Source organism: Callithrix jacchus, chromosome 5, assembly GCF_049354715.1.
Source record: "Callithrix jacchus isolate 240 chromosome 5, calJac240_pri, whole genome shotgun sequence".
NCBI classification, from domain to species: Eukaryota; Metazoa; Chordata; class Mammalia; order Primates; family Cebidae; genus Callithrix; species Callithrix jacchus.
Genome location: NC_133506.1, coordinates 69146547 through 69159125, shown reverse-complemented (window position 1 = coordinate 69159125; position 12579 = coordinate 69146547). Strand labels below are relative to the sequence as shown.

At 49.7% G+C, this 12579-nt stretch overlaps 2 protein-coding genes across 3 annotated transcripts in view; one reads left to right on the top strand and one right to left on the bottom strand.

The window, feature by feature from the left end:
• The window catches only part of DRC3 (dynein regulatory complex subunit 3), a 42735-nt gene that overhangs the window by 23526 nt on the left and 6630 nt on the right, over positions 1-12579 (top strand). The window contains exons 9-12 of the mRNA XM_054255672.2: positions 1822-1990; positions 6549-6680; positions 8365-8435; positions 9724-9847. Of these exons, the coding sequence (XP_054111647.2) occupies positions 1822-1990; positions 6549-6680; positions 8365-8435; positions 9724-9847 (496 nt within the window). The remainder of the gene's footprint in view (positions 1-1821; positions 1991-6548; positions 6681-8364; positions 8436-9723; positions 9848-12579) is intronic.
• The window catches only part of ATPAF2 (ATP synthase mitochondrial F1 complex assembly factor 2), a 35137-nt gene continuing 28323 nt past the window's right edge, over positions 5766-12579 (bottom strand). For both annotated transcript variants that reach the window (XR_013535460.1, XR_008481458.2), the window contains exon 9: positions 5766-6826. The gene's annotated coding sequence lies outside the window, so the exon portion shown is untranslated. The remainder of the gene's footprint in view (positions 6827-12579) is intronic.

The window sequence follows — 12579 nt, the reverse complement described above, 5'->3', positions numbered from 1 at the left end:
TCTGTGGAGCCACCTTCACTGTATAGAGAGAAATTCACTAAAAAACCTGACATTCTGGGCCTGTGGGGTGGCTCATGCTGATAATCCCAGCACTTTGGGAGGCCAAGGCAGGAGGATTGCTTGAGGCCAGGAGTTTGAGACCAGTCTAACACTGGCTGTATTAGTCTGTTTTCACACTCCTATAAAGACATACCGAAGACTGGGAAATTAACAAAAGAAAGAGGCTTTGGGTTTTTTTGAGATAGCGTTTTGCTCTTGTTGCACAGGCTGGAGTGCAACAGTGCAATCTTGGTTCACTGCAACCTCCACCTCCTGGGTTAAAGCAATTTTCCTGCCTCAGCCTCCCAAGTAGCTGGGATTATAGGCATGTGGCACCACACCCAGCTAATTTTTTATATTTAGTAGAGACTGGGTTTCACCATGTTGGTCAGGCTGGTCTCAAACTCCTGACCTCAGCTGATCCACCTGCCTCGGCCTCCCAAGGTGCTGGGATTATAGGCATGAGCCACTGTGCCTAGCCAGAAAGGCGTTTAATTGGACTTACAGTTCCACATGTCTGGGGAGGCCTCACAATCATGGTGGAAGGCAAGGAGGGGCAAGTCGTGTCTTACCTGGATAGTGGTGGGCAAAGAAAGAGAGCTTGTGCAGGGAAACTCCCATTTTTAAAACCATCAGATCTTGGAAGACTCATTCACTAACATGAGAACAGCACAAGAAAGATCCACCCCCATAATTCAATTACCACCCACCAGGTTCCTCCCACAACACGTGGGAATTGTGGGAGTTACAATTCAAGATGAGTTTGGGTGGGGACACAGCTCTAAAAACAAACCAGATACTCACACCTGACATTCTAGAAATAATGAGGGCAGGGTGGGGAGGAACAGTGAAGAGCAGGGCTCCCGCACTGGATTGTTTCTGCCAGCCCGTGACCCCGGTTTGCCTTGGCTGTAGTACTATATAGCCATATGACTTCGGGCAAGGCATTTCATCTCTCTGGGTATCAGCTTCCATCTCACAGGATCACCAAGGCCCTGTGGGTTTTACCTGTCCAACTCTAAGGACTCCATGTGGCAGGCTCTTTTGCACCGTCAGCAGCAGATGAAGAAACTTAGGCCCAGAGAGGTAAAGTAATTTGCCAGGGTGGGTCCTGGAATCAGTGGCAGAGTCAGGACTTGAACATCCCCAGCACAGCTGCAGCAGCTGAGCACCAAGACAGGCCCTCAGTAAGGGTGCCCTTCCAGATAGCACATCAGAGACAGAAATGCACACTGCCTTGGGTATGTCTTTATCAGGAGCGTGAAACAAACTAATGCAGATAGTGTCTCACTATGTTGCCTAGACTGGTCTCAAACTCCTGGCCTCAAGAAATCCTCCTGCCTTGGCCTCCCAAAGTGCTGGGATTATAGGCATGGTTATAGGGATTATAGGCCTTCCCCAGCTGGGACCGGCTCACAGGTCCCCAGGTTCCCAGGCCTCCCTTCTGGAGCCTCTCTGTGAATGTCTGTCTTCTGCTCTGTAGACTCCCTGAAGGCCCCTGCCTTCTTTCTTCACACAGGCCCCATTCCTGAATCCCTCAGGCTGGGGGTAGGGAGGCACCAAACAGGCACGGTGCTCACATCTCAATCCTGGCTCCTGGCTCTCTGGGCCTTTGATTTCTTCATCCACCAAATGAACCAAATGATACCAGGAGTTTGAGTCCCACACACTCTTGAGGGCACAGCCTCTGCCCTGTGCCAGGCTTACCAACACCTTTGCGGTGACCCCGGCAGCCTGCTCCTGAAACAGCTGTGGGCTTTCTTAACCGCTACTCACCTACAGGGACAAGTTTGTCATCATCTGTGTGAACATTTTTGAGTATGGCCTGAAACAGCAGGAGAAGTGGAAAACAGAGCTTGACACCTTCAATGAATGTGTCCACGAGGCCATCCAGGAAAACCAGGAGCAGGGCAAACGCAAGATTGCCAAATTCAAGGAGAAGCACTTGATGGTAGGCCCCGAGCCACCTGAGGCTCTCCCTGCCTCCTGCTGTAGGCCCTCCCTGGCCCTGCCACCCCCCACTGTAGAGGGGCTGCAACTCCTGTACCCTTTGATGATCCCTGAGGCCCATGGTTGTTGTCCCCATTTGCCAGCGAACACACAGCTAATCAGTGGCAGAACCAAGGCCTGCCTTACCCCAGCACCACCAACCACAGCTCCCCGCTGCTCGACATGTGGCTTGTGGACCTTTGTCACACAAAACGCCCTTGGGATTCAAGGTCAGCCCCACCCCCCAACTTATCATCATCATTACTATTAATAACTGTATGAGTATTACCATTACTATTTTGACAGTAACTATTTTGATAGATTACTATCCTTTTCTTTTGTTCATTCATTCATTTAATAGACATTTTCTGAGCTCTACTCTCTGCCTGGCCCTAGGAAGCTGAAGCCACACTGGACGTGGTTCCTGCCCTTGTGGGTCTCAGACCCAGGCCCTGGCCCCAGCCCCAACCTGAGAAAACAGAGGGATCAGTGCCATCCTGGAGGGAAGCTGGGGGAGGCTTGCAGGTGCCCTAGGGGTGCCTTATCTCAGGCTGAGGAGTTTAGGGAAGGCTGAGGCTCACAGGAGAAAGATAAGTTGATGGGGTGGGAGGGCATTCCTCCACCCACCAGGAGCAGCAAAGGAGAAGGCTCAGGGTGGTCAGGACTCAGCCTAACCAGGTCACGGGTTCCAGCCCAAGCAGGGGCCATTGGGAAGGGCACCAATCTTTGTACTTGATGGCAACCACCTCTTTCGGTTGGCATTAACTTTAAAGACAGGATGCTTAGCCTATTCTAAATCACAGATCTTTATGAGACACTAAGGAAAACTGTAAACCTTTTTCCTCAAAAAAGTGTTCACACACACCAAGCTTCCTGCAGCATAAGGGGCTTTAAGGAGCCCATAAGGCCCTTCCTTGTTGTGAGCTTAAAGTAGAGCAGTCTCCAGTGTGCAACTTCAGATCTGATCCACTCCCATGTGCTTCCCGCCTCCCCCTCGGCCACCTGCATTCCTATCTCATTAACTCCAGGCCTCACATGCTGTGTGATTTAACTCTCAAGACCCTCCTTATCATGTTTTAGGGAGCAGGGGTTACTGTGTTCAAGCAGAAGTTTAAAACTGTCAGTGGAGGAATCCATTTGGCTCACATATGTGTTTTATTTGGACTGCAGAGGGTATTAAAACATTATGAACATCCTGCTGACGTTAGAAACTAGCAGATTTCACAGAAAAATTGTGGTTACCAGCTTCTCTGGAAGCAGTTGTAATCAGGGCTTGAGTGGCAGTTGTCCCCTCTGGACAGGTCATATCTCCAGTCCCTCAGTCCCTGTCCAGCCTTCCTGCCTGGTCCCTGTAGCCACTGGGCTTGGGATGCCTAAATGTCAGCTAGCTGGCTCCTCCTGAAGCCTGGTGCAGGGACCCGGCCCCTCAGTAGTGAGTCCCCTCTGCAGAAGCAGGACATGGGCCATGCCAAACCAAGCCTGACTTGGAACATGGAACGTTCCAAGAGCCACTTGCTCTTCCATTCAGGCATATGCCTTCAGTGCAGGCCGGCTTCTCAAAGGCCACCTGGGATGAGCTGACTACCCTAGTGCTCCCCGTCTAGAGCTGAGCGCAGGGATTCTGCCCAGCCTGCATGTGGAGTCCCTAGTCTCTGGAAACCTGCTCACATCCAGGTCCAACAGTACCCACTTAGACTATTTGGGGCATGGCCTGCCACAGGGGTTTCCCAGACAGAGTTCCCGGGTACCTTCCATGCACAGCCTAGATAGGGGCCACTGACTTGGAAGTTCCCAAGACTCCACGAGCCCTGCAGACCCCCAGTTCCCTCCCTGACAGGCCCTCTCCTATAGTTTTTTCTCCGCCCCTCCCACTCACCCACATTAGGCCTCATCTATCGAAAGAGGCACGCTGCTCCAGGTGCCCAGTAAGCCGCGTTTCAGAGTCATGGTACAGCCATATAAGGCTTGGGGCTCAGGCAGACTCCTCACTGGTGACCCAGAGAAATATTATTGACCCTCTCCTAGCCTCCATTTCCTCAGTTGCAGAACAGAGACAACCTTGAAGAACTGCAGTGAGAAACAGAGACAGAGAGGGAAAGCATTTATGCAGGGCCTGAGCAGAGTCAGCCAAAAAGGGCGACAGCGTGTCTGTGTGTAGTCAGATGCACTCTCGAATAGGTGGTATGTGCACATGGCACAGACTGAAGAATGTCCACCGGGGGAGACCATCTCCCTCCCACCCCTGTATCTGTGTGTGTGTGTGTGTGTGTGTGTGTGTGTGTGTGTGTGTGCATAGCATGCTCTGTTCTGTACTTTGCTTTCCAAATGAAAAAGTTGCTTCATTTTTTTATAACTAAAATATTGCATTGCATGGATGAGCCATAATTATTTAGCCAGTCCCTGCTGATGGACAGTTAGGTTTTCCCCCAGGCTTTTGCTCTTTTAGTGTTGCACTGAATAAGTTGGTGCAAGTTTGACCTGCAGGATGAAATCCTAGAAGTGGAACTGTGCATCGGTCCTTTTCATGGTTATTGTCCAGCTGTACCCCACAGAACCTGCACCTTCCACAGCCAATGTCAGGCCAGGGTCACAGGCTTCCTCGTGTTTGCCAATCCATGTACCTTGAGTATTCGCTTATTTTCTCTTAAGTGGGGATGAGCAATACATGTTTTACAACTGTTTGTGTCTCTTATTCTGTACTTATATTTGTACTTACATTTTGCCCTTGTGCATTTTTCTGTTTGGTTTTTGGTTTCTCTCTCTCTTTTTTTTTTTGTTTGAGACAGAGTTTTGCTTTTGTTGCCCAGGCTGGAGTGCAAGGCAACTTGCATGATCTTGGCTCACCACAACCTCCACCTCCTGGGTTCAAGTGATTCTCCTGCCTCAGCCTCCCAAGTAGCTGGGATTACAGGCATGCACCACCATGACCGGCTAATTTTCTATCTTCAGTAGAGACGGTGTTTCTCCATATTGGTCAGTCCTGTCTTGAACTCCTGACCTCAGGTGATCCACTCACCTTGGCCTCCCAAAGTGCTGCGATTACAGGCATGAGCCATCATGCCCAGCCTCTATCTTCTTAATTACTTATTATTATTTTTAGAAATAGGGTTTAACTCCGTTGCCCAGGTTGGAGTGCAGTGCACCATCATAGCTCACTGTGGCCTTGAACTCCTGTGCTCCAGCAATCCTCCTGCCTCAGCCTCCCAAGCAGCTGGGACTATAGGAACACACACCACACCTGGCTGTTTCTTTTTTTTTTTTTTTCAGCTAGTCAAATTTAGCAGTGGGAGATTGTATACCAACTTTAGTGACACCAAATTTAGTAAGTTCTGATAACCCACTACCATCAGATCAGACCTTTCTTTTTTAAAAAGTTATTAGTTGGCTGGGCATGGTGGCTCACGCCTCTAACCTCAGCACTTTGGGAGGCTGAGGCGGGTGGATCACCTGAAGTCAGGAGTTCGAGACCAGCCTGGACAACAACCTGTGCACCAGGTGCTTCCTGAACACGGCCTCTGATCCCCAGGACCATGTGAGACAGAGATGCTTCTTCCCATTTAGAGGGAGGAAACTGAGTCAGAGAATGAAAGTGGGTCTCTCAAGGTCACACTGCTAAATGACCCAGGCAGGATTCAAATTCAGGTCCACCTAACTATGAAGCTGTAAGGCAGGTAAATTTTTTCCTCTAGCTTATTACAACTGGGACCAAGAATTAAACTGACATAAGACAAACAAGAGAAAATCATACAATGTTTATTTAGTGACTTTTACATGTACATGAGAGCATTCACAAGCAAAATGAAGGCTCAAGAAGCCGTTAAGGCTGAAAGCTTATATACTTGGTTGGACAGAGTAGTGAATTGTGAGAACGTGACAAGGCAAAGAGGTTTGGGCTAAGGCAGTTCATCATAGATAAGTGATGAGGCAGATGAGGGTTAGTTTAACAAGGTTTGTTCAAACAGATTCCCCTTGGCCTAGACTCCCTGCCTCTGATTAGAATGCCTTCCTTCCTCCTGGTACAGGGAGGGCACCTTTCCCATGGGAGATATAACTCCTGCTTTCAGGAAGAAAAAGGGTGGTCAGGGTGTCCTCTTTGCATTTTCTGTTTTTAAGTATCTTTAACTCAAAATAATCACTATGCCAAAGTGGCATATTTTGATGTGAAATGCTCTGAACCCCATGAAAGCCATGGCTCCTTCCACCCTGCCTAGCAGCCTCCAATAGAAACCAGAGCTAACAGGGAGTGAGTGCTTGCTAGTGCCCAGAGAGCCTGACATATGTTCTCTTCCCTGTGTCAAGTTAGGGGCTGTCAGTTGCACTTTACAGAGCAGGAAACTGAGGCACGGAGAGGGGACATAGCTTCCACAATCTCTCAAAGCCAGCAAATGGCAAAGCCAAGACTTGTACTTGGGCAGGCTGACTCCAGAGTCCAAATTCTTACCCACAAAACCAAATTAGCACCTGCCATTATCTAACCCCACTTAGTTGTTGATTCCTAAAGTGCAGTCTATTGTTTCCAGAGTTTAAGTGCCATTCGAGAGGAGTTGGAGATGCCCAACATTGAGAAGATGATCCTGGAATGCAGCACTGACATCAGTGAGTTGTTTGATGCCCTCATGATGCTGGAGATGCAGCTGGTGGAGCAGCTGGAGGTGAGGCTGGGCCCTGGGCACAGGTGCCAGAATCTGAGGATGCAGCTGCACATCCATAGGTGAACTGCAGCCTTCATAGGCATGCCTCTGCTGGAAACGTCCAACATGACTCGGTGTGGCAGGCTGCAGCTTCTTGCTCTTCAGTCCTGTGTTTGATTTTAATGCATTTTAATCATTTAGATTGGAAGTGACTCTTGTGGAAAATGAGAGGTGAACTCATTCCTCTGAAACGTTCCCTCTATCCAAGAAGTCACTGGGGAGAGGTTTTCGATTAGACCCAAGGAGCTATCCAGGTACTCTAAAGGCAAAACGGACCCCCCCTCGGGGACCAAACAAAGGCTCCCCGCATTGCAGCCTGCAGCTGCTGCTTCTCAGGCGATGCAAGGAGGCTGCAACTCAGCACTAAGTAGTGGAAATGGAAAGCGCCGCTGTCTGAGATTCATTAGTGGCCAGTGTGTGTGTTATAAGGCAGAGGAGGCTGGGAGTCTGAAGTGGTGTGATGAATTGAACCTCATCAGATGCTGCTGTGGCTGGGCCAAGAGATAGTGCCTAATCAATTCCTCACACATCAAGTGACACCTCAGACATGGGATAGATTTCCACATCACATCACAGGGCAGGTGCTGCCTCCCTGCTGGGAACACAGGCACTGTAGAAGCAGCGCATAGTGCCAGGGGAGGGCGAGGCAGCAGCTCCCAACCTTTTTCAGGCAAGGAGATTGCTTTTTGACATCCAAACATTTCCCAGAACCCATGCGCTGTCCTACTTGTATTACTGGTGGCCAGAAGACCACAAGGGCAGTCATGCTTTTCAATGACCCTGTTTTTATTCACTAGAACAGCATGTACATGTGTTTGAAAATTGTGTAATTTGCTCACTCTGTAGACAGTCCTCATGTTCCTATAGATTCCACCCCTGCCAACCTTGCAGCCCCTGGAGTCTATGGCAGATGGGGGTGGGGCAATCCCAGAGAGGCAGGCCTGGAAATCCCATCTTCCATTGTTCCTTCAATCAATACTAAGTCCCATTTGGGCCTTGGGTGCCTTGCTAAGTGCCACAAAACAGCAACTAACAGAAAGAGATATGGGGTGATAGCCAGCTCCTACTGAGGGCCTCCTCTCTGCCAGGCACCTTGCAAAGCCTTTTGTGTGAAGTTACTCATTTAACCTCACCATGACTCCACAACACAGGGATTATGCAGGAAACCTATTTCACAGGTGAGGAAGGTAAGGCCCAAGGAGGTGAAATGCCTTTCCCAGAGCTACACACAGTGCTGGAGCTGGGATACTGACCCAGGCAGTCTGACTCTTGACAGCTCACTCCACAGTTTCCCTAGGGGTGATGCACAGATGTCACTGAGAAACCCAAAGGAGAGGGGGTTAGCTTTGTGTGTGTGTTGGGAAGGCAGGTAAGGGGAGTAAGATCGGGACAAGTGTTCCTGGCAAAGTTCCGGTAACAGGATTAAACATTCAGAAGGTGAGGGAGTTAATATGGTTGGAGAACAACAACTCTAGAGAGAGCAGAGGGTCAGTTCACAACCATCTGCTCAGGAGGGTCAAGATGGGTAGTTTTTACCCTGAAGGCCTGTGAACAGAGGAGGTGGTTGCTAAATTCTAAGGAGCACCTTTTGCTCTGTGCTGGATGTCTAAATGTGCATATTAACTGTGTTCTTTAACATTTCCAGGAGACTATAAGCATGTTTGAAAGAAACATTGTCAATTTGGTGGGACTCTTTATCGAAAATGTCCAAAGCCTATATCCTTTCTGTGATGACCTCCTGCCATGGGGAAGAACTACAGAGCCCATGGGGTTGTCCTGGCTTCTGGAGGAACTGGGGAAGAGGCACCTGAATTTTTAAATTTTATTTATTTTATCTTTTTTCCATTTTTTTTAAATTGCATTTTAGGTTTTGGGGTACATGTGCAGCAATCAAAAATGATGAGGCACCTGAATTTTTAACAAAAGCTAGGGAAGAGTAAAGCTTCTTTGCAAACTAAGAGGATACAAAAAGTGGGGTCCTCTTCCAGGTGGCCATCTGCAGAGACACTCCCATACCCCCTGCTTCCCCCAGTGCTCCGAACACAATGGCAGAGATAGTAAAAAGTCAGTGCTCTCTAGTCATACTTCACTTTTTACCAGAAATACCTAATCTTGGTTTGATTTACAGAAAGATCTGCATCTATGCCAAGATATTTAAATTCATCACAGGATCCTATTTAGTGGGAATCCTCCTTCACTTCTAAATTAGAGGAATGTAAAAACTCCAGTTTTTCACCAAGAAAAAAGCTCACCTTCAAAGGCTGTAGATTTGGCAACCACTTAGCATGTTCAAAAGAATGTTCCACAGGGTCTGAGAGGTTTTCCCGACTTTCAGAACAATGATGGCCTGGTTAGAGCTGTGGTTTGGATGCTCAGAGGGACTTCTGTGCAGGGACTGGCTGTTTGTAGTAGAGTCCCAGCATGATTGTTCTCATATGGGTTATGTTCACTGGGAGATGATGCCCCCTGTGTTGTGGGCAACCCCTACATGGAAGACACTATAAGGAGTGTGTCAGGTGAAATGTTAAGATGAGGAGCCAACATTAGAGCATGGCTAACCTTCTTCCACTGGAACTCAGGTACTCCACATGGGGCAAACTGCTGTGATCGAGCTAGAAGCAGCCCTCTGGTCTTGCCCTCCTGGGGCTCACAGTCCCTCAGGGAGACAAGTTATAGAGGCATCAAGTGGTACCAAATGCACAGGGTAAGAAGCAGTTAACCCAGAGGCCAACGCCAACAGCCTCCTTGCAGGAGGGAGAGAAGGGGTGTGATGGTAGGGGCCGAGGGTCCGTTGGTGATGACCAGGTGTGGGGCAGAGGTGGGAGTCTGGGATGGCCCAGAGTTTGGTGCTTGTGGGTGGACGGTGCTGCCAGCCAGAATCTCCGAGCTCACCTTGGGCCCTTAAATTCTGTCCCTGGCCCTCTGAGCGTGTCAGGGACACCCCAGGCCTGCTCCTCCCTGGCCTGCTCCTCCTCCCTGGCCTTTGCTTAACTCGTGGCTGCACGATGGCCCAGTGCCGGGACCTGGAGAACCACCACCATGAGAAGCTCCTGGAGATCTCTATCAGCACCCTGGAGAAGGCTGTCAAGGGCGACCTGGACGAGGACCTGTCTGAGGATGTGCGCGCGGTAGGCGGGGCAGGCTGAGCATGGCAGGAGGAAGGAAGGGAAGGAAGGGGGAAGGGGGGAAGGGGGAAAGTGGGGCAGAGTTGGACTGGGTGGCACAGGGTGGAGATGGAGCTGGGCGGGGTGGGGCAGAGCTGGGCGAGAGGGGAGGGGCGGGGAGGGGTGCACTGCTCCGAGTCTAACAGACTTGGTCCAGCCCAGCTCTGTGGCTGGACTGAGGCTCTGAGAGTAAGCCTGACAACTGCCCAGAGCCTCAGTGTTCTCATCTGCAAAAGGGGACACTAACCCACTTTGCAGGGTTGCTGGCAGACAAAAGCACCTTGGGGGGCAACCAGTGGGGCTCAGTTAAAGAGAAGCTCATGATAATTAGATGGTTTCAACTTTCAACACATTGGTTTCCAAAAGTTCAATTATTTGGAAGCTTCTGCTGCTAAGAGAAGCAGTTACAGATAGAGGTTGAAGTCTGAGATTTCCCTTGGAGGTCTTAACCTTAGACTCTCTATGATGAGTACTGTGGGGGTGTTGGAACCACCATTTCTGATCCAGCACAATGCTGCCCAGTTTGCACCAGCACATCCACTGATGAGTGGTCACAAAGTCAGTAGGATTGGCCTGGGCACCTGGCTCCATCCCTGGAGTCTGCATGCTAAGAAGGCTCTCCCGGATGTCTGCGCTGGGGTCCAGCAGCAGCACGTCTATGTCTCTGGAACGAGTGTAGGCATCAAGGGCCCAGGCAGAGACACTTTGTTGTCAGGGCCTGCTTTAGTGCATGCATTAGTCACTCCACTGCCAGTTTCTCAGCTGCTTCTGTCTCCACATCACCATCAAGACAAGCCATCATCTTTCTTGGCATGGACGGCTCACCTCTTTACTGTTCTCTTAGTCTGTCCTCCACTGGCAGCCAGAGGGACCCTTGAAAACCCAAACCCCATCACTGCACACTTTTGCACAACGTCTAGTGGCTTTCATGATCCCTAGAGTAAGCTCCTCCCCATAGTCCCCCGAACTTTCGTGGCTGGCCCTGCCCATATGGGCGATTCCCACCCCCAGGCCCCTCATTCCTCATGCTCAGTGGCAGCCTCTGAGCTATTCCCCAATCACCCAGGTTTGCTCCTTCCAGCTGATATTCCGCCTGGCAGACACGCTCTTCCCAGGTCCCCATGTGCCTGGCTTGTCCTTGTCATTCAGATTTCAGCTTGACTGTCAGCTCTTGGGAGAGGCCCTTTCTCATCACCTTCCTGAAAAACCACTGTCTCTGGACCACATTTATCAGGTCAGAGCCTCATCACAATTTCCAACTATCTGGCTGATGTGTATTTGCTGACGTGACTATTCATACTACATATAAGCTCATGAAGGGGGACAGGGATGGCCTTTTTACCACCATGTACCTCCTCAGTGCCAGCAACAGTGTACAATGTGCAGCATAGATGCCAGGCGTCTTCTGCAGAATGAGTGAGAGTGTGTGCTCACCACGCCTCCACTCTGCCAGATATGGGGCTAAGTTCTGTAGACACAGGACCAGCAGTCCCTGACTTCCAAAGCCTCTGTCCTGGGGCCCAGAGAGACACCCAACATAGCAGTGTGGTGACAGGGTCACCATGACAACAGCCATCCCTCCCTAGGCTGTTAAATGCGGCTAATTGCTATTGACTAGACACAGGAAAATACCACCTTCCCTGGGAAGTAAGGCTGTCCCTGAGTGACCAGTCTGGAATTCTCCAGACAGACCATCTTGGGGTGGGTGGAGATCCCTCCCAGCACAGCTCCCATTTCTATGATACCCAGAAGGCACAGGACTGAAATGTACTCAATTTCTAATGCCTGGGACACACAGAAAAAGATGAATCCAGAGGCCAACAGCAAAGCAGGCTTGGCTGGCATTTTCAATGGCCAGCCCTCCCCCCAGCCCAGTTGGCTCTGCCTGGTGCCAACTGACTGCCATTCCTGTGGTTTTACACCTGCAGTTAAAGGAAGAGACTCCCCAGGACCTTATACCATGGCCTAAGTCTCCTTACATCTAAGCAACAAAAAACATGGCCAATTCTTCTCAGGAGGAAAAATATGCTCTGACTATATGAGTAATACCAACAGCACTTTGGGAGGCTGAAGTGGAAGGATTACTTGAGCCCTGGAATTTGAGAGCAGCTTGGGCAACATAGCAAGACTCCCATCTCTACAAATAATAATCAAAAAATTAGCCAGGCATGGTGATGCACATCTGGTGGTCCCAGCTACTTGGGAGACTGAGGTGGGAGGATTACTTGAGCCTAGGAGGTCAAGGTGGGCCATGATCATGCCACTGCACTCCAGCTTGGTTGACAGAGCAAGACCCTGTCTCAAAAAAAAAAAAGGAATAATATGTCACTGACATTGACTGGGGACCTCCTGAGGGCCAACCCTCTAAGAAGCACTGAACTCATGTTTGCTCTTGTAATCTTCACATCAGCCTGGTAAAGTAGGTACAATTATGGTTCCCTTTTACAGATGAGGAAACTGAGGCACAGAGATGAAGGTAACCTGTCTAAGGACATACAGCTTATAAGTGATAAAGTTGTGACTTGAACTCAGGCAGTTTGATTGAAAGCCTTTGACAAAATGTCTACTGAGCCTATAGCAAGATGGGGATGTTCAGAGGAGGGACTAGGGCTGTGGGTGAAAAAAATTTGGCTTCGGTTACCTAATTATCAATAAGCATATCTTGATAAGTCACCCTGATGAGGTAGGTTATCTAT